The following is a 20,240-nucleotide window of genomic DNA, read 5'->3' as shown; positions in this document are numbered from 1 at the left end:
GAGTTGTGACACAAGGTTGACTCTTATAGCGTCGGTGGCTGGAGTCCTCCGGGCTAGCATTGCCTTACAAGGCAAATTCAGATGGAGGAATATGCAAGGGTAATACTCGCATTGTTAGAAGCGAGCCTCGGCGTCGCCGATCTATACGAGTACTGTTGGACATCAGATGAAACCAGGACCTTAGAGCGTTCGAGCGCCTAGGATCCTTAGTCCAGGGGGCGGAAATAAAGATATGACGAACTTTGCTGAATCTGTCCTAAAGTATCATGAACTTGGCTATGTGTTCCGTAGAACTACCACCTAGAATTGAATTCTTGAGTTACATCAACCCCTAGTTAGGCTAAGCGAAGTCATCGTTTTATCGTGCCTCCAACTTGATATTTCCTTTTCTGGTGCCTTTTGGCAAGCCTCCCCGTCTCTAACCATATAGTTCTCGTGCCACCTCATAGGAGTTGATATAATCAATGCCCTGTTTCCGCCAGGTATCATCCTCAACCCAGTTCTTCGTAGCATTGAACACCATATTTTTGGGCTTTGACTTGCTGTACTTTGGCCATTTTGGAAGTTTCCCCTTCTTCGAATTAGGATCCAGACTGTTGACGAACCTTACATAAGCCTGTCCAATGGTGTTGGCCAACACTGCGTGACTATCGTACTGCGGGCTTGGTCCTAGCAACCCAGATATGTTCTGGAAGCTAAATGCAACATTATCAAAATGCTTCACGCCATCCCATTCGGATCTCAGGTATGGTCTTTGATCGAACCGGTAGGAGTAAACATCTTCAGACTGGGCATATAGTTCTGCGAGTTTCCTGCGTCCTGAGATCATGGTTATGTCGGCGCCAATAGCACAGGCACGTCGTCCTTGGTAGTTTCCATCCTGTCTTGAGCAATCAGTGATGGCGTAGGGAGGTTGATGGCATGGATCATCGGGATAAAGTTCCATGAGCTTCCGTATTGTTGGGGCGCTCAGAGCATAGTTCCGCCACCGAAAAGCTTCGTAGAAGAGATCTTGATCCGTGTTGACCTTTCCGATACAGAAGCCTTCATCAGTGTTTGCTCCAATTATAAGAGGCACGGTGTGATAGTTCTTCTCGCGGATGAGCTGGCTGGGGTAACCGGTCAAGAAAGTGCCATCGATCAGTGGGTTAAACGTCAATGAAGGGCGCGCAGCATATAGCGACTTCTCATCCAAGTCTCGGAGACACGCAAGCTGATCCTTTTTGTCCCAGCACCCGACAGTCCTTGTGAGATTCTCAAAAGCAACATTGTAGTAACTGAGATCATGAATCTAGATAAAGTCAGTCAGCAAACTCAACAATCGTGCCGTTGAAGTTCATACCTGTGCACCTGTAATACCTCCTGACTCAAGGATAGCTCCCCGATACAGCCCGTCATCTCGACCATCATAACTAAACATCTGATACGCAATGCTCTGAGCTCCGGCGCTCTCACCCCACACAACAACTCGTTCTGGGTCACCTCCAAAGGCTTCAATGTTCTCTTGGATCCAACGCAGTGCAAGTCGTTGGTCTAGGAGGCCAGCATTGGCGTTACCTTCCTTCAGAAGGCTGAAATTCTGGAGAAAACCCCACATCCCTGGAGGTCAGAAAGTTAGTAGTGATGCTTCAAACGGAACCCTGACATACCTAATCTGTAGTTAAAGCTCACTGCTAGGATAGGCTCTTTGATATCTTGACTGACTTTGACGATCCCGCTGAGGTTGTATTGTGGGTCAGCAGAGCTGCCAGCGTAAAGACCACCGCCGTAAATCCAAACTCTGCGTTTCCTACTATCAGCCTTGAGGGAGTATTTGTTGTTTGGGGGGCATACAGGACTGGTAGAAGTTTCTTTGGTTTTCCAGCTGGTCGAATAACATTCAAAGAAAGGCAGTCCTCAGACATAGTCCAGTTCTGAGTGTACTGCATGCAACTGTCTCCATACTCGGTGGCTGTGCGTTCCTCTGTGAAAGAACTGTCCAAGCTCTGGGGCCACTTGAATCGGAGATTCCCAACAGGGGGCTGAGCGTAAGGAATGCCTAGAAAGGCATCTTGATCCCAGTCAGGCAGGTTCTTGCCAACGTATGTTCCGTTTAATGTCGTGGCTTTGGGAGAAGCTGCACTTGTCGTCCAGGCCAACGCAGCTAAGAGGAAGAAGAATATCGACATCATATCGAGGTGTGCCACTTTGGCTAAAAGGTAGTCACGACACTAAAATCTCTCTTGACTTCATCAATACCAAGACTTGAGCATCAGACGTCTTATAAGTCAGTCACGCATATTGTTCTCAGACCTCGCACTACTACTCAAACTAGGGGCCATGTTTTATTGCCACGGCCACAATGTTTCCACCAAGGATAATCTAGGAAACTGTTGTCTATTCTACACAGTGTCGTAGCTCTGACGGGGTATGAGATTAATTTGACTATTCCCCGCGTTGCTAGCCCCAGGAAAGGATGTCGATCTGGGGTGATTGAGTTGCGGGGTGCGGAGCAACCCCGATGGGAAGGAGACTCAGATCCTTGTTTGGACAATTATTACTTTGATCTAAAGTCATTCGGATCGGGAACTCTGAAGGATTTTGAGCTCTTGCAACAAGGGGAGCTTCTGTGCATGATAGACAGACTTGGTAAGGGCGTCAGTAGGCAAAGAGATACAAAACGATCAAACTCTAGAAATATCTGGCAAGAAGACGCTTGCTACAAATGATCTTATTCCCTGGCACTAATGCTACTCTCGCCTTTAGGCAAATATCATACTTGAAGCAGTAGACCAGTGTACGCTTGTCGACTAACATGACCCCTGCACCTGAAATTTAGTCCCGGGAATTTCTTTTACCACCAATCAGCTTTCACCTTGTGACTTGTTCAATATCAATTCCTCCCAACGCACTATCTTCATTGTCTGCCGAGATACCCAGTGGTCTTGTCTACTCTATCCCCGAATGGCCGTACTTTGAAATTGAACCTCACATGCCCTGTTACTTCGTTCATGGTATTTCTCCGCTGGAGGTGATGGAAACCGTCTAATCTCCCTCTTTGCTCTGGTGTACCAATCCCTAACTGTTCGAGAATCTCTGGAATAACCGCATAAAGGATCTCAAGATTGCCGTCCTCGATCTTTGCGGCTACCTCAAGGGCCCCTTTCACCCCAAGGCGCCGAGTATCTTCAGACTCTCGGACGCCTATTCCATAGGATGCATCAGCACCAACTTTGCCAAACAGTTGCCCTCGATAGGTCTGCATGAGCACTGTACAGAAGCTTCCTGTTCCACCAACTTGCTCTGGATGTTTCGTCATGGTGTTGAATACGCGTGCGAAATTTCGGGTTCTTTGACTAGTTGATGACGATGCCTCGACAGCGTCCGCGGCATCAGCGAAGGTTGCATATTTTTGGGCAAGATAGAATAGAGGATATGCCGGTGCTGGAAGATTGCATCCATCAACACCCCATTCCACTTGCTTCGGATCATGTGCCAGGTCGCCGACAACTCTTTTGACCTCAAGCTGCATAGGATGGCTGGGCAGATGATAGTCTTTGACATTAGCTCCCAGCGCTTCAGCACCAGCCATCATGGCGACATGCTTCCCGGAGCAATTATTGCAGATTCCCGTTGGCACAAATCCAGTCTTTATCCACTCGCGGTTCACCTCTTCAGAAACTGCAGGATGACCGCCACATCGAAGACCATCTTCCCCTGCTTTAATCTTGCTCAGCATGTTCTTGGCGCGGGCGATGTGAAAATCTTCACTCGAGTGCGAGGCACACGTAAGAGCAAGGTCAATCTCATCGAATCCAAATTTATCAACAGCGCCAGTCTCTATCACAGCTACGGCCTGGGCAGGCTTGGCTGCGGATCGAGAATGGGTAACACGAGAAGGGTTCCCGGCTGAGAAGAGGATATTACCCTCTATATCGGTTACGGCGATGTGTACGCCGTGCGTGTTTTCGATAATACCTCCTCGATCCGTGAAAACATAGTCTCGGTCAAGCAGAGTAGTTCGAGTCATGTTGAGTTCAAGTCTGGTAAGCTGATGGAGCCTTTCTTGTGAAGCGAGTTGAGGTTCTGAATTTCTGATAGGAATCTTTGTGAGTCTGTCACAGCAATTGAACTGAAAAAGGCTTCTGTTCCCTTTTATAGGGCGTTATTATTACATCTCCCTCTAAGATACTACTGATATTTGTCGTTAGATCAATGCAGTGGTGCGTCTCATACGACGACGATCTCAACAAGGTGAGTCAAACTTGACCCAAAAATTGTAGTTCATCCAATAAGCCCGCGCCATGCATTGCGACGTGAGTCAGAGAGTCAGATGCCCCAGGATTGTTTATCTCTCGTAGGAAGATTACGAGAACAAACCTTGCAGTGAAGGGAAGGTGAGCTGCAAAGCGACTCAGAGTAGCACCGACAATGGCACAATCAGTTAATCGACTCTCGGATTATTGCCCGATTCAGTATCTACACAGAATTCAACGGTCAGACCCCGCATATTGGCGTGTTGATTCCAGAATCAACAGCACACTCGCACAAACGCTTGGAATAATATTCTTTGAAATTGGTTGAGCTGATTCTTCCCATATTCTAACAAATATTGTCGATAGTCATACTGCGGTGACATGTTGGCGAACTTCTTTAGCTTCCAAATATGCAGATAACTGTAAGATATATCTTCAAGGCAAGACAGTCGCGTAGCTCATCTCAAACTGATACAGATCAGCATAATTATCATGTAATTCCAGGGATCGAGCATCTGTATTAGCGAGGCTTTGTACAAAGGGAATAAGAAACCTGACAGTTCAATATTCTTCTCTCTTGTCATAGGTTGAAGTTTCTAGTAATGATCATAGCAAGACATTGGCAATGTGTCGATTCTTATGGTAAGGCATATCGCTTCGAGCAGACACTCTATTGAGATATTCTCTGAACTGAGCCAACAGAGATACCAATTAAATAGCTGAATCTGGAGTCCGGGACCTACAACTTGAGTTCGTCGTGATATTGATGCCTCTTCGTCAAAGTTGGTAAGAGGAGCTCATTAGGAGAAGGTGTTGACTACTTCTCATAGAGCATTTGCGCTGGACTTTACGTGTTGTACAAGATTTGTAACAGTTCTGTACATGATTGGTGTTTACGTTTTCAGAAGCTCTTGCTTAAACCTCGGGACCAGAGGATCCTGATATACGAGCCCCCCACGTGACCTGCTCCAAAACCGACCAAAAGAACAATACAATTGTTAACAGGTCCAATTATTACAAGGGAACAACATGCATTTATTTCATATGCCAAGGAAAGCGACGTTATGGCATCTGAAAGCGTGGTCTTGTTTCATGTATTTGCCTACGTACCAGCCACATCATTACGTCACAGCACCCTTGAAGTCGCATCCCCTGTAAGTTCTGGGGTCAAGAACTTGATTCTAGCGGTAAATCATGGCAGCGTCGCTATTATGACGATTTGCACGTCAGCCTCTTTCCAATCTCGATGATGGATCCTGTTTGCATTTTTGCGGAGAAAGGAGAAATCAGGAAATTTTTTTTGATTCTAGATACTTATTTAATTAAAAATATTCTATCATCTGGTGGAGTTTTTCTGTATCCTTCTCTCTACATCTTCATTCCAGCACTTTCTTCCCTCCTCCCATTTACACTTTGATCTTATTCCCGGGCCGCAATATGTCGTCATCATCCGTATGTACCCTAAGTATTCTTACTGGTAGCTCAATCACTAACAGTGTTCCCACCAGGCTGAGCAGAGAAGCGATCTCGAGGAGGAGCAGCTCGAGCAGGAGAAGCCCGTGCGAAAGACAAAGACCAAGAAGCCAAAGTCCGAGCGACGCAAGCGACGCGCCCGATTCGAAGACTACGATGACGAGCAGGACAACGGCCAGATGGCCCAGAACAACTACAACGCTCAGCAGCAGCAGTTGCAGCAACAACAAATGCAGCAGCAACAACAGCAACAGATGCAGCAGCAGCAGCAACAACAGGGCGGTGGTGGAAAGAGTGATGCCCTCTCTCTGCATCTTGAATTGAACCTTGAGATTGAGATTCAGCTCAAGGCCAGAATCCACGGTGATCTCACTCTTTGCTTACTGTAAGTTGAACAACAATTATGGCCATGATCATTGCTAACATTCCCAGGAACTAAATAACGACCTATGGCCTTTGGGTTATTGTTCATATCGGAAAACAATGAACGACATATGACTTGGTTTGGCGGCGTTGGGGCTCCTTTTGCATTTCCTTGGATATCTACACATATATGTTCAACAGTATTCTCGACATGTCTAAGACATTGTCTGTCTATTTTATATACTTATTACCATTTTGATCATGCTTTTCCCCAGAAGCTAGTGACCGTTGAACGCCCGGACGTTGACTAGCCTTGAGATAGCCTCAGATTTGCGATGTTAGCTCTGAAACCATGTAAGGATCGGCTAGTGCTGCTAATCAAGGTCTGATCTTCAGGCCCATCGAAGTTCTAGCCAGACTGTACGTAGCCGCACAGCCACGTAAGCCTCCGTCATCTTGCACGCGACAACCCCACACTCGCGTCACCATGGCGTTTTACAGCAGTGGAGGTGCATCACCATCAAGCAGGAAATTACTACATATTTTGAGACTGCAATTAAGGTTTAGAATTAACACTTAGTATCTTATCACTGTCAATGTAGCTGCTCTACGTTACTATTATAGCCCTTGTCTCTGTCGAAAACATTTGACATACCCTGTATCACAAGCTCTGGAGCCATTGCCGAATCAATAGTGCTGGAAGACTGTTTCATTTCATTGATTTAGTCACAATCGTTTCAGTAGTCGGAAATCATTCTAAAGCAATGACAGGTTGCCTCGTGATGACCAATTTCAACAAGTCTCGTCCAGGCGATGATTGACAGTCCATTGGTCGTTGAAGCTTATGGTATCTCAGTGCGATATCTCATGTCAAGAACTCATTCTCAGCCGATGGCCATCTTATGCGATCCTCTTCTAATCTTATAGAATCTGTGGAAGTGGCCAGACTCCTAAATGATTTTTCTACCCGCAATTTCATATCGTGTGAGGAATCTTAGTGACAGTACAGCTGTCTCATCCGTAACAAGCCATCAAAGGCTGCGATTCACAAACTTGAGTGATATCAGGCAGTCTTGGATATTTATAGACTCTTGAACATAAGACTCATCTAGCACGTTCATATTTAAGCCAAATGTTTGCCTTTTTCCATTTTTGGGCTATTCTTGAATGGCTTTCGAATACACAACACCTCAGTTGTCATCTTCGTAAGCTCACAATGAAAGTATACCGTGAACTATTCCCAGTTACAACTCCAGATGACATATGCTCAGAGCATATGTCTCTTTTATCCAACTCTGCTTACACGACTTCAACTTCAGGTATGCAGTTCATTCTAAGTTTCATCTCCCATGGTTAAACTATAAGACAAAGGTGTTCCCTGAGCCGAGACTCGTAGCCAAAAGTCTAATCTTGACCCCTTCGTCATATACTCAATAGCAACTGCATTTGAAACGCATGCTATATGTTCTCGCATATTTTAGGTGATTGTACATGTCTGTATCGATGAGCCTTAGTACGACAGGGGAGATATTCTCAATCTGTTCATGAGATCCAACTTCATATCAACGTCTCAACGTCTCAAGCATACCCAAACCCATCTCTTATATTTGTGCTAGCCGTATCATTCTAGTTATTAGAGTCTCTTGCCACGAAAGGATGTTTCAAGCCACGACGAGTTGGTGATGGTGTTCATAGTAATTGGACGGCGTATGTATCCAATCCTCAAAGTGTCAGTAGTTGGGCTGTTAGATCCTGTAACAGCCAAAGATGAATGGCGCACCAATAACCGAGGTAGAATTCCTAGGTGGCATTAATAAAAGAGGTTGGTATTGATCCAAGATGCAGACAGGGTTTGCATGTGGAGTTTAATGCCAACGAAGTGTGGATCAGATATAGATGCCGAAGCTGAATACGAAATGCTACTTCATGTTTGCTTTTGTTGATTTCGGCGAACCAACCCTTGAACCAGTATCACGATCTAAGTATCTAGCAGCTGAATATCGAAACAATAAGGACTCATAATGGCCATTGGTGCAGAAATCACGCATCTACTCCATGTATTTTCCAATGAAGGACCAGCAAGTGGAGATAGAAGTAGGAAGATTGCCCATGTCTTGGACAAACGCCCAGTTCATCTCCGCTGCTGCATGTCAAAAGGACCTGTCTCCGGCTCCGAGGCGGGATATTAATATGCATGTCAGAGCGGCTCTGCGGGTGCGGGACGAGCTGGGCGACATCTGATCGAGTGCAAGTTGACAAATCGAGGCGGGTAAGAGATTCACGCCGACAAGGTTCGGCTGGGGCTGAGAGAGTGGATGAAGCTGTAACTTCAAATAGATCACGAGCAAGACTGTATCCACCCGTAGGCAGGAAAACACCGCCTTTCTTTTCTTTTTGATGTTGAGCGCTGAGATATCAGTCAGGCCCATCCTCTTGAAATCCACTCTCGTGGCGGAATATATCGGGTGCAAGGACAAATGTCTCACTTTCAGATGTCACGCATAACCGCCCGTCCGAGATTCATTCTGGAATCAAACCTGCCAGCGCAAACATGCACCGGAAATGCGCACAGCAGCACATCATTTCCGAATCCATTCCGATAGATCTCTTCAGATCCTAGTCCATGTGATTGCTTCACCCCTGCTTCACGGTCTGGGGAAGAAATCTCAACATCCAATGAAGACACTTTGCTCGAGAAGTAGGAGGGTTACATGATCTACCCTTCGTTGTCAGATTTTAAGGTCGTAGCGGGATTCTAAGGGGTCGTGGAAGAAACACTTCGTTACCGATCTGCGAGACATGTTTTGTCGCGTGAGGTTTAATCTGAAACATAGTCACAGAAAATCGAAAGATTCTAGTATATCATCATATGTTTTCCCAATTTCTAAACAATGGAAGAAATCCCTATGTTTTCAAATCTTCATCCAATCCTTCGGCTCGGTAGAGCATTTCCAAACCTCTCCGTGATACACATGATCTGACAGAGAGTGAGGCTTGCGAAACGGATGCTGCAACTCCTCCTGCAGCATGCATGCGCCCCCGGACCTTTTTCAATGGCGCATGGCAACGAATACTTGTCCTTGCAGAATTATGCATTAAATCTGGCCCTTGTTCCCAGGGCGGTTGTGGCGGTTCTGGGGGGGGACCGGATAGAAACCGGATGCATGGTCCTTATGCTAGACACCTCATCGGTGACGTTTTGTGGTAGGTATTGTGATCAATTAGCTTTTGAAGGGTATCAATTAAGTTATGAGATGAATTGAGAGTAAGTTTCACGGTTGGGGGTGTCACTTGGTGGCTGATTAGACACTCGAAACATGGAGAAGGTTATCGGATAACTCAAATCAATTCAACACTATCATTACAGTACATGCCCTAATATTGGCCATAAGAGTAACCGAAAGTCCTCGACTAGATCCAGTGTACATGATAGTTCCTTTCCCCGTAATATCATTGATCCTAAACGCCAGTGACCAAACGAATGTGAAAGCAACAAGGTAAACCCTACCGAACCAAATATTCTATGACGTAGCATCTTCAACAGTAGGCTTCCTATACGATCCCGCCTCGCTCGTAGAATCATTTTTCTTGTGGTTCTTATCCTTCTCTTTCTCTGGCTCCCAAACTGAACTAGCCACTGTACCACCCTCGTCCCCAGTCAACTTCTTGGCCATTGAGAAGATTGAGAAGTCCTGGCTCAGGCTCGTCAAGATACTTCCATCTGACCCTCCTTCACTCTTGGTGGGGCTATCAATATTCAGACGGCTCAGGGCATCGGCGATACGCTGGCGCTTAGCTTCCTTGGAGTCTGGGTCCAAGAGTCCGTTCTTCTTCTGGTCAGGCTTATAAGCTGGGGAAGGTGGCTCAGCGCCTGGATGACGGCCAGTTGCGACAAAGGCAGCACGTTCGGCTTCGTCTTTGGCCGTTTGCTCTTTGTGCTGCTTCATCTTTTCATCCATGGTCATGGGCTGTTCAGGTTCTCCTACAGGCTTAGGCTCCTTCTTCTCTCGCCTGGTGAGCTCTACTTCTAGCACGCGAGTGCCCATGGCTACCTTTGACTTGAGGCCATCATCGTCGCGGTCGTAGTACAGTGCCCAGATGCCGGGGAGTTCTTCGACGGCGCAGAAGCCCTCCCAGCCCTCACAGGTCATGCGGCGGTCTTGCTTGGTGCAGTCGAATGGACCAGTGATATGACCCTCTGTATCGGCACGAACACCATACTTGACTTCATATGTCTTCTTGTCAATGTATATCCAGTTCAAGAACGGAGGGTCATCACTAATGGTAGTGACGAGACCCTCGTACTCTGTGTCTGGGAAGGGGAGGAAGTATCCTGAAAAGGCGTAGCCTTTGCTGACATTATTTTTAGGATCATGGTTGTATAGTGGGTGCTCATTGGCGATATAAAGCTGATCTGATGTTAACTATCATACTGTATAGCTTTCAAAGCACAAGGACTGACCTTTGAATCTTTCAAGACAACAAGTTTGTTGTTGATATCTCGAGATCTGATACTCGGCTTGACACAAGAGACAACTAAGTTGCAGCGTCGGCCACGGTGTTCTTCACGCTTCGTCTTTGCCTGAGACTGTCTGATAGCTTCTTGCGTACCCAGCATGGCTGGGCAGACAGTCAGAGCTAGAAGCATGGGTAAAGACATGATGACTTTCTGCGGGTCGTCTTTCTGGACAGCTTCCTTGAGCTTATCAACCTCTTCTAAGAGCTTCTGCTTGCATAAGCCGCCGAAGAGTTGCTGGAGTGTGCTTTGGGTCGAGTCTTGTTGGGATTGTGATGAGGAATCAACGTTGGGAGATGAGGATGCAGAGTCAACGTTTGGGGACGGGGACGACATTGAACGTCGTCGGACAAGTGGCGATATTCACGGCGGCAAAAAGTAATAGTAAACAAAACAGGGAATATTCTGAAAAATTATTGGGATGGGTTGAATGCGAGACACGCACAGAAGAAGGGGTGTGTTACTCCAGGATGTTCACAGTAATCTCTGAGCGAGATTATACAAAGTGGCAAGCTATATATCAGGTATTATCACATTGTACCTTAGCTAATTGTTCTAATCAGCTGAAGAGACACCCCCAGCCAAGAAATTTCAAAAAACGCACAGCGGTTGTATAAACCAGGATGATGCGTGTCGGACATGTCGGACTGCCGGTGTTTCCCGACAGAATCATGCCATCCTTCGATCCGAGTGCTACAGTGTTGAAAAAACAAAGTTAATCGAAGGGGACCTGATCCCTGTATGTGTGATCGAGATTGGACAGAGGGGCATGATGCGAAACATAACTCAAGCACGGATATCCCTGACTTCCCGTAAGCCACCCACGTTTTAAACCCCGTTCTTAGAGGCTTAAATGCTTAGCTGGAGGGTTGTCGAAGGACCCTTGTTGATGGGCTAGAGACTCTGCCACCCTTTTGAAGAAACGTTGTGTTTCGACGAATTGAGGTTATTCGACGTTAATTCAACGTATTTTCTTAATAAAACAGTCAAGTCAGTACACTTTACGATTTCTGGAGTGAATACGTTGTCTTGACAGAGTCAATTGGCCCAATGGCCATCTGTATCTTCGCCATCTCAGTGCAGTCTGCCCACAATCAACAACTCCCGTTCTCCTTGTTTCCCCAGGACAACATCTGTAACTAGTGCCGCCAGAGCACCTACCAACATCGGACGATATCGCGGGATACGATACGTGTCACTCCATAGCCCCTCTCTCGTTTTCTACTGCACAAAAGTAACCCCGGTCTGTAACCGTGACACTTCCATCTCAGCCCATTCTCCATACCGGATCTCAATACCCGTAACAGCTGCAAAAGCCCCTAGAAACCCAGACGTTCTCGAATCTGAAGATCTGCGGCTGAAGGCTCCCCCCCGGGACCACCTTGTATGCGTCGTGGGGCACGACACCCCAGAAAATGTCAATATCCACCGCAACGCAGATATACTCGTCAACCTAGAACCTAGGTAGGCAGCTATAGCGTGCATCAGTGTGAGACAGCATGTACGGGATGACAGCTCATCAGCAAGCCCTTTTGAGTTGCCGGGATCTGCTTGCCAGGCCCGGTCGACCTTCTCGTCGTTCGTCGGGATGTTTCGCGTGTGAGGTATCCTGTGACAGACAAGACACAGCTATCACGACTTGCACATTGAAGAATGTCACCCTTGACTGAGGCCAGATCGTGTATATAAGATGGCCTCTCCGTCGCCTTCAACTCAACTTTTCTCATCAGCACTCACCATCCAAACCATTCAACAATCATCTACTTGAGCCCCCAGCTCCGATCACCACTCCAAACACTCAACAACTTTTGACAAGTTTGTCCAACACAATCCAGCACAATGTCTGCCCCTACTTCGTAAGCATTCCCTTTTGCTTCGTTTCATCTTCACTCCCCTCAATGGCTCAATCTCAGCACCAATGGAGTCCTCACACTGACTAACTTAGCACCACTTCTCCCCCTCCCACTTCTGAGCTTCCCTTTGCCAACCTTCCCTCTTCTCCTGCTCCTGTTCGCAACTCTACCGCGTAAGCAACTCATCAATCAGTTCTCAAGTAATAGCTAACATTTCTTGCCATTAATAGTCTGTCCAAGCCCGCCTACGCCTCCGACTCTGACTCCGATGGTCAGGCTCGAGGTGGTCGCCGCAGCCAGAAGCAGCAATTCGTTGTTCCTCTGCCCACCTCCACTGGTCTCTCCCAGCCCGCTGGTATGTAACTTGCTCACCTGCCTTCATTTTGCCCCTGCTCACACAGCCTTAGGTCAACTCCTCAAGGGTGCCACAGACGAGAACGGTGCTCAGAAGTCCGCTGCCCTCCTCGTGGGTATCAAGCTCGACCTCGAAGCAGAGGTTCATCTGACTGCCCGCGTCAAGGGTGACATCGTCGTCGGTCTTTACTAGACAAGGATGGATTCCAACACTGAGACTGTACTTGGTGGCTGGTCGCAGGATACGGCTGGTGGCCATGTGATGATATAACGAGAATGGTGAACGCCCGAGCAATGCCCAACAATTGACGGGCTGTCAAAAATGGATGGGATTGCCTTTTTTTCTGGACTAGCATATAAAACTTGTGTAGCTTGGATAATGAAAACTCTTTGCTGCTGCAATTCTCTCTATCGTATTGCCAAACAGTGGTGACCCAAACTTGGCCCCAACTTTGCATTGTTTATCTCCAAGGGTACTCAGGCGATTCAGAACATTTAGTTAGTGGCATTGATTGGACTGGCTTAACAGAAATAAGTAAAAATCGCTGGTACCTATCAACAGCATGCCCATGTAAAGCCAAGTCTCTGTCTGCCCATAATGGTTCGTGTACCTGACACTTTTCCAGGGTCAGTATAGCGGGCCACCGGAAAGGGTTGCATCGGGCCCTCCCGTCCAATTCTCCCAACGTTGATTGAGTGGGAATCAGGACTGTAGTGAATAATTCTCCGTGAAAGCCAGATCTGTCATGGGATGTTCACTGGCTGTGCCACGTCCCTACTTTTTTCCATAATTAAATTCGAGATAACTGCGGTCTGGGCTACAATTGGGTTGTTTGCTGTCTAGGGTCCAATTGCTGTAGATAGAGATCCCAACACGTACCATAACTGTATATTTATAATAAACAGGTGGGCTCTCAATAAGGAATTGGCAATATCAGATGAAAACCGCAAACAATGGCACTTGTTTTCTATCCCATGGAGAATGTATTGTGCAATCATGATTCGACCCAATGAGTTGGAATGGTCTCAGCTGCAAGGCAGTGACGTAAGTTTGTCTGTCACGTTAGTCGCCGGCGTACCTCGAAATCTTTTCCTATGACTTGTCATGCACATCACAATAGAACAATACAATTCAAAAAAGCCAATGAATAAATTAACTCGGAAGAAGCCTTCTTACGATTTGATATCGGCTACATTGTTCATTACATGGACATTTCCATCTGCTTCTATTTAGAGTTTACATCCCGGGTTATCCAATTGACCCGCACCATCTCCAAGAAGCAATTAATTCTGTGATGCGAGATCATATACAAGGCGAGGGAAACGCAATCGTGAGGGGCAGCGTTTCACTTCTAAAAACTCATCATTATAAGGAAAAGAGCCTCTCTTGCTTCTTTCGCTTCTTTCGCTTCTTTCGCTTCTCATCGTATCACAAATCTTGCATCGTCAAAATGCCAGGAAGGCCTGCCAAACGCGCGCACGACCTCATCGACCTTACGGGTGACGATGAGTCTGAGACGCGTCAGAAACGGCCTGCCCCTAGCGGTCACCACAATCAACAGCAACATTCCCCAGGACAAGGTGGAACAAGTATATATGGGAGTTCTTCATCGCAAGCTGCGCCCTCATCTACCGCTGAACCAGATTACCTTGACTTGACACAAGATGATGATGGCCCCCCTCTTGAGCTTTACGGAACCTTTGGTACGACACTTTCATCCCACTTCATCCATCTCACTGACATGAGCAGATGGGAAGGTTGTTGGTGTGAGATACTACAGAGGATATGCTTCAGCGGGTGGTACGTTTTCGTGCTTCAGGTTACGCGACAACGTCTCACAAGTTTACAGAAAACGTTCTTTGCAGGCGAGAACCCAACAACCAGGTTCGTGCTATTCCAAGTGGTCTCATTCTTTGTCTCTCCTGCGGCATGGCCTGGAACTGACGTCTGAAATCTCAGTACGACTCCAACGCCATTCGCGTTGACAACGTCGTCGGTGATCAAATCGGCCATCTTCCTCGAAAAGTTGTTGAGAAGATCGCCCCATATGTGGTAAGACGAAACGTTGCACCGTTCATCATCGCCATGTCTGACACGAAACCAGGATCGTGGCGACGTGGTCCTCGAAGCCCAGCTCACAGGTGAGAAAGGCTTCTATGACTGTCCAGTTAAGATCTTCTTCTATGGACCTAGCGACCCGGAGGAGCGCTCCAGAATCGAAGATTCGCTCAAGAAGGACAAGCTTGTCAAGGCTACGGAGCTCAAGAACACTAGAAAGGCAGCTGAAGCCCGTAGGAAGGCAGCAATGGGTCTTGTGAATGGCAGCTCGACTCATGGTCTTGGCCAAGATCTTGCTGTCCCACAGAAGCCTGAGATCACGATGGACAATGTTCTGCAGAAGAGTGAGGCAGTTGAGATGCGCAAAGGCGGAGACGCGATCAAGTCGCTCGCTATTGGCGAGGATGAGCTTGCGAAGATGCCAATGGCTGAGCAGCCCGAACAGCTCAAGGCACAGCTTCTGCCATACCAATTACAAGTTCGTCTCTTTCTCAGTGGGCAGCGCATTTCACTGACTGGCTTATCCAGGGCCTTGCGTGGATGACCTCCAAAGAAAATCCTCAACTCCCCTCCAAAGGCTCCAAAGAGCCAGTGCAGCTCTGGCTTCATGAATCCAATAACCGTTTCCACAATATCGCATCTGGCTTTGTCACAAGCACGGCTCCAAAACTCCTTTCCGGCGGTATTCTTGCAGATGATATGGGCCTCGGAAAGACCCTTCAAATCATCAGCTTAATCCTCGCTGGCGGCAAGGGTCCAACCCTCATCGTTGCGCCCGTTAGTGTCATGAGCAATTGGAGTCAGCAGATCAGGCGCCACGTCAAAGGAGACCAGCAACCTAGCATCTTCGTCTACCACAGCGGTGATAAGTTACACCCATTGCAACTTCAGAGATATGATGTTGTGATCACCAGCTATGGAAGACTTGCCAGGGAGCGAGACTCAAGCGTTCAAAGAGCTATAACTTCTCCGAAAATTAAGTGGCGGCGAGTTGTTCTTGATGAGGGCCATACCATCCGAAATTCCAGGACAAAGGTGGCCTTAGCAGCTTGCGAGATTAACGCAGAGTCTCGCTGGGTTCTGACAGGAACACCTATGTAAATCCTACTCCTTTTTGATGGCATTAAATAGCGGCTGATCCGATATAGCGTTAACTCAGTCAAGGACCTTCACTCTCTGGTCAAGTTCCTTCACATCACTGGCGGTATCGAGCAATCCGAAATCTTCAATGCCCAAATCACTCGCAAGTTGGCCAATGGTGAACGCCATGGCGAAGTACTTCTTCAGGCCCTCTTGCATGACCTTTGTCTCCGTCGCAGGAAGGACATGAAGTTCGTAGATCTCAAATTGCCGGCCAAGAAGGAATATGTCCACAGAATTCCATTCCGCAAAGATGAGAAGCGCAAGTACGATGCTTTGCTGTAGGTTTGTGAAGTCCCGGGTCTCTAGAATGGGCGCTGACGATTATAGGGATGAGGCGAGAGGTGAGCTCGAGCAGTGGCAGGCAAGCTCACAGTCAGGACAGAAGGGACGGTTCCAGAACGTCCTTGAACGGCTTCTTCGTCTTCGACAAATGTAAGTCCAGATCCCATTATCGCAGGACTCTACTAAACCTTTCTAGCTGCAATCACTGGACTCTCTGTAGAGAACGTGTTGGTGATATCCTCAAACTCCTCGACGAACATGAGGTTGTCCCCCTCAACGCCAAGAACCGCGGTCTTCTCCAGGAAGCTCTCCGTCTATACATCGAAAGCCAGGAAGAATGCGCCATCTGCTACGACAACCCGAAAGACCCTGTCATCACGACTTGCAAACACGTCTTCTGCAAAAATTGCATCCTTCGCGCTATCCAAATGCAGCACAAATGCCCAATGTGTCGCAACAAGCTGGACGAGAACAGTCTTCTTGAGCCAGCGCCCGAAGACGCCGGCGATGATACACGTGATTTTGACGCCGACTCGCAGAGTTCCAAAACAGAAGCGATGCTGCAAATTCTGAAGGCGACGATGAATAAGGAGGGATCAAAGGTGGTTGTGTTTTCTCAATGGACTTCATTTCTCAATATTGTTGAGGCGCAGCTCAAGAAAGAAAACATAGGCTACACGCGTATTGACGGCAGCATGAAAGCTGACAAGCGCGACAAAGCCATAGAGGCTCTCGACAGCAACCCCAAGACACGAGTGATGCTCGCCAGTCTTTCTGTTTGCAGCGTCGGTCTTAACCTCGTTGCAGCTGACACCGTCATCCTCTCTGACAGCTGTAAGTCCAATTTACCACATTTCTGGAGCATACTAATACATTTAGGGTGGGCACCCGCCATCGAGGATCAGGCTATTGACCGCGTCCATCGTCTGGGGCAAACCCGCGAGACTACTATCTTCCGACTCGTCATGGAGGGTTCAGTTGAGGAGCGCGTGCTAGATGTGCAAGGAGAGAAACGAGAGCTCGTGACAAAAGCGTTCAGAGAAAAGGGAAACAAAAAGCGAGAGAATTCGCGCGCGGCAGACATTTCCAAGCTGCTTGGCTAGGGGTGTGTATGAGCATAGGCGTTGGTTTGGTAAGGAGTTACTGGTTGCGAAATACCCAAGCTTACAGAGTATATTAAGAGTGCGGAAAGGGGCACGTATCCTCGTATCAGAGATGCGAGAAACTGAACGTCAATAAGTGTAGCCCTGTCAATAAGGAGGTAAAATCGACCTGTAGATCTTCCTTTCGTGATGCCAACATGCTGGCATCAAGCTTGTGTGCTGATGGCGACACAAAGTCGCTCCTGGTACTATGATAATTGGCAAGTATACCGCTACATCTCCAGAAGGCCCATCGCCAGACAAAGAGGTTTATGCATCCAATCATGGCTCGTTTATGCATTCTACCTATGTGTATAAGTACATTGGTGATATTTTACCTGCCCAGCAAGGGCTAGTATACATGCTATCGTTAGACCCGTGACGAATACCTTTGGTGGCTTGCCTAGTGAAGCCATCTCGCATAAGCCCAACGAATACGCTCCAGTGCCCTTGTCTGCAGCTGAATACCCTTCATGTTTGACAAATCATCGAGATCCTCAAGGAACTCCCTCGCGATCTCACGGGGCATGAGCTTATCAACGAGGTCTCTCAGAATATGAACTTCGGAAAGCAAGAGGCCGTGGTCCTTATAAGAAAGAAGATTGGTCTCTGTAGGTCGGGCCTCGGAGAGGATGCGGTCTACGTTGCGGAGAACACGAATGGCCTTGCCAGCTTTGTGGGTTTGGCGTTGGCCAGAGCGGCCGCCAAAAACACCGCGCAGATACTGGAACATGCTATAAGAGACGAGAACACCGGGAGTAAGACCAACGAAGCCAAAGACAAGTTCCTGGCTCTTGAGAAGAGAGTCGATGCCGGTCATGGCGACCTCAAGGTCAACCTTTGTCTTTTGAACCTGGATGAGGAGTGATCGGACAAGATCTCCACGAATAGTGCCCATGAAAGGGCTTCGCAAATCCTTCTCGAACGCTCGGAGCACTGGAGTAACATCACCCTCAGCAACCTTATGTCGGATGTCAGCAACTTGAGACTCAGTCAAGGTGCTACCGGTTTCATTGGCAAAGTGAGGCTTGTCGAGGGCAAAGTCAACAACCATACGCTCGAGACTCTCACGGTCCGCCTTAAGACTATCCCTACTCATGATGGCGATTTCGCTGGTTTTGTCGTGTCGAATGGTTGAGATAATCTTTGACGTCGGTTCAATGACCCAGTTAAACCAGAAATCACGAACAGTTTCACCAAATCCAACGAACCACTCAATAATATCGGCCTTCCTGTTGACCAGAATACGCAAGACAGTTGTCGAAGAGAGGAGACCAACAATCGCAGGGAGCCAGTATCGGATTAGAGTGGAAGGTCGACCATTTTCCTTGGCCAGGGCGTGCATTGCAGTAAGATGTTCGGGGAGAGACTTGTCGATAATGGTGAGCAGTCGTCGGGCTAGAATGGCTGGACGATCAGCGGTGTTGCTGTCTTCGATGTGAACAGAAAGCTCAGGATCTTCCTCGACACCGGCAAAAACCTTGTCCTCAAAATCGCTAATATTGACGTCCAGAGTAGAAACTTCCTTGAGAACCATATCGATAAGCGCAACACTACGTTCGACGACGCCTTTGAGATCGTGATGGTCCTGGAGCTCAGCCTTATCGTCGTCGAGGCCGAATTGCAAGCCTTCATCCATCAGTACGCCAAGTCCGCTTGCCGTTATCTCGCGAAGTTTCTTGAGCTGTGCCTGTTTGCGTCGTGCTTCGGATCGAGATAACGCAACAGGGGACAAAACTCTCCGCTGAATGTTGGCGATTGATCGTTCCCGGATACTATCATGCACGATACCATAAAACTGCGTCCACTGCTGTGACAGACTTGATGTCGTGGAATCCACGAGTTCACCTGGGGCATGATGAAGGGAGCCAGCTTGAACGCGCAACTTGGTTGCAGTGTAAACTTCTTGAGACCATGCCCAGACACGCAAAGGCGAACTCTGGACAGCATATAGGCTGCTGTAGGAATACGAGCCTAATACATCGTCCCAGTACCAGATGTCATCGTTGAGAGGGACAATTTGATCCAGGAGTGTGTTGAGAACAACGCCATGGAGTTGAATGGTGGCCTTGCTAACAAGCAGCCACTCCAGCTCATTCTCGTAAGGGCTTTTAGTCTCATCACCTGGTTGTTCCTCTGTCACTGAGAGGTGGGCAGATGCAGGGATATCAGATGATATGAGAAGATCCCTGATGCGCCATGCTGGCAGAAGCGGTTGCGAGGATGATGTAGTACTCAATGACTGAATGGTACGGAGCAAGTGATCAAGACGCGGGGATGAGAAGGCAGCAGCTACAGCAAACCCATGCTCTTCGGTCTCTGACTGACCATCCTCTGAAGCAACTTCGGATAAAACTGGAAGACGATCAAGGTAGGCATCAAGCCGCCGTACTTGGCTATGAGCAGGGTTAGTGACTTGACGGATTATGTAAGGTGAGGGGCAATAGTAGCAGGGCCCAGGTGTTGAGGTTGACGAACTCGGAGACAAGCGTCATGGTTGGACCAAGGATGAGCTTGCTTAGATCTGGTAACGACAAGGCTGATGTGTGAAGCACGGCATCTGTCAGCAGTAGCCGAAGCTGCAGAGAGCAACTATAGACCGGGGATAACGCGGAATGGGACGGGACGGTAGCTCCGAAGAATGGGTGGAGTGCTCGGCGAAAGACCCGGGGGTGACAACGAAGAAAACGGCGGTGCCAGCAGCTTCTCGGCCGGATGATGAGCGCCAAGTCACGGGGGCTCGACGGAGAATTCGGAGCAGGGCTGCGCAACGGGCAACGGGCGTCGAATCGCGTGTGGATGGAAACGAGACGAGGGGTG

The 20,240-nt window shown here is 48.0% G+C and overlaps 7 protein-coding genes across 7 annotated transcripts; 3 read left to right on the top strand and 4 right to left on the bottom strand.

Moving 5' to 3' along the window:
- Positions 1–418: 418 nt before the first annotated feature.
- On the bottom strand, positions 419–2,168 carry FPRO_02835 (uncharacterized protein; the record flags this gene model as incomplete). Its single annotated transcript, XM_031227020.1, has 4 exons — positions 419–1,291; positions 1,343–1,599; positions 1,650–1,780; positions 1,834–2,168. The coding sequence occupies 4 exons, from the start codon at positions 2,166–2,168 to the stop codon at positions 419–421; spliced, it is 1,596 nt and encodes a 531-aa protein (XP_031077498.1).
- A 728-nt stretch (positions 2,169–2,896) lies between these two features.
- On the bottom strand, positions 2,897–4,009 carry FPRO_02836 (putative L-asparaginase II; the record flags this gene model as incomplete). The annotated part of the gene is made up of 1 exon (XM_031227019.1): positions 2,897–4,009. One exon carries the CDS (start codon positions 4,007–4,009, stop codon positions 2,897–2,899), a length of 1,113 nt encoding a protein of 370 aa, XP_031077497.1.
- Positions 4,010–5,672: 1,663 nt separating this feature from the next.
- FPRO_02837 (uncharacterized protein) lies at positions 5,673–6,147 on the top strand (the record flags this gene model as incomplete). Its single annotated transcript, XM_031227018.1, has 3 exons — positions 5,673–5,687; positions 5,744–6,093; positions 6,141–6,147. 3 exons carry the CDS (start codon positions 5,673–5,675, stop codon positions 6,145–6,147), a joined length of 372 nt encoding a protein of 123 aa, XP_031077496.1.
- Positions 6,148–9,592: 3,445 nt separating this feature from the next.
- Positions 9,593–10,923, bottom strand: FPRO_02838 (uncharacterized protein; the record flags this gene model as incomplete). The annotated part of the gene is made up of 2 exons (XM_031227016.1): positions 9,593–10,480; positions 10,534–10,923. 2 exons carry the CDS (start codon positions 10,921–10,923, stop codon positions 9,593–9,595), a joined length of 1,278 nt encoding a protein of 425 aa, XP_031077495.1.
- Positions 10,924–12,426: 1,503 nt separating this feature from the next.
- FPRO_02839 (uncharacterized protein) lies at positions 12,427–12,987 on the top strand (the record flags this gene model as incomplete). Its single annotated transcript, XM_031227015.1, has 4 exons — positions 12,427–12,443; positions 12,533–12,613; positions 12,671–12,795; positions 12,848–12,987. The coding sequence occupies 4 exons, from the start codon at positions 12,427–12,429 to the stop codon at positions 12,985–12,987; spliced, it is 363 nt and encodes a 120-aa protein (XP_031077494.1).
- A 1,258-nt stretch (positions 12,988–14,245) lies between these two features.
- On the top strand, positions 14,246–17,381 carry FPRO_02840 (uncharacterized protein; the record flags this gene model as incomplete). The annotated part of the gene is made up of 10 exons (XM_031227014.1): positions 14,246–14,498; positions 14,545–14,595; positions 14,645–14,679; positions 14,755–14,847; positions 14,900–15,331; positions 15,382–15,950; positions 16,002–16,274; positions 16,324–16,428; positions 16,475–17,112; positions 17,158–17,381. The coding sequence occupies 10 exons, from the start codon at positions 14,246–14,248 to the stop codon at positions 17,379–17,381; spliced, it is 2,673 nt and encodes an 890-aa protein (XP_031077493.1).
- A 442-nt stretch (positions 17,382–17,823) lies between these two features.
- FPRO_02841 (uncharacterized protein) lies at positions 17,824–19,915 on the bottom strand (the record flags this gene model as incomplete). Its single annotated transcript, XM_031227013.1, has 2 exons — positions 17,824–19,816; positions 19,899–19,915. 2 exons carry the CDS (start codon positions 19,913–19,915, stop codon positions 17,824–17,826), a joined length of 2,010 nt encoding a protein of 669 aa, XP_031077492.1.
- Between the last annotated feature and the right edge of the window lie 325 nt (positions 19,916–20,240).

Source organism: Fusarium proliferatum (genome assembly GCF_900067095.1).
Source record: "Fusarium proliferatum ET1 genome assembly, contig: FPRO_scaffold002, whole genome shotgun sequence".
Lineage (NCBI taxonomy): Eukaryota > Fungi > Ascomycota > Sordariomycetes > Hypocreales > Nectriaceae > Fusarium > Fusarium proliferatum.
The sequence above is the reverse complement of the archived record's forward strand: the minus strand, read 5'-3'. Positions and strand labels throughout refer to the sequence as shown.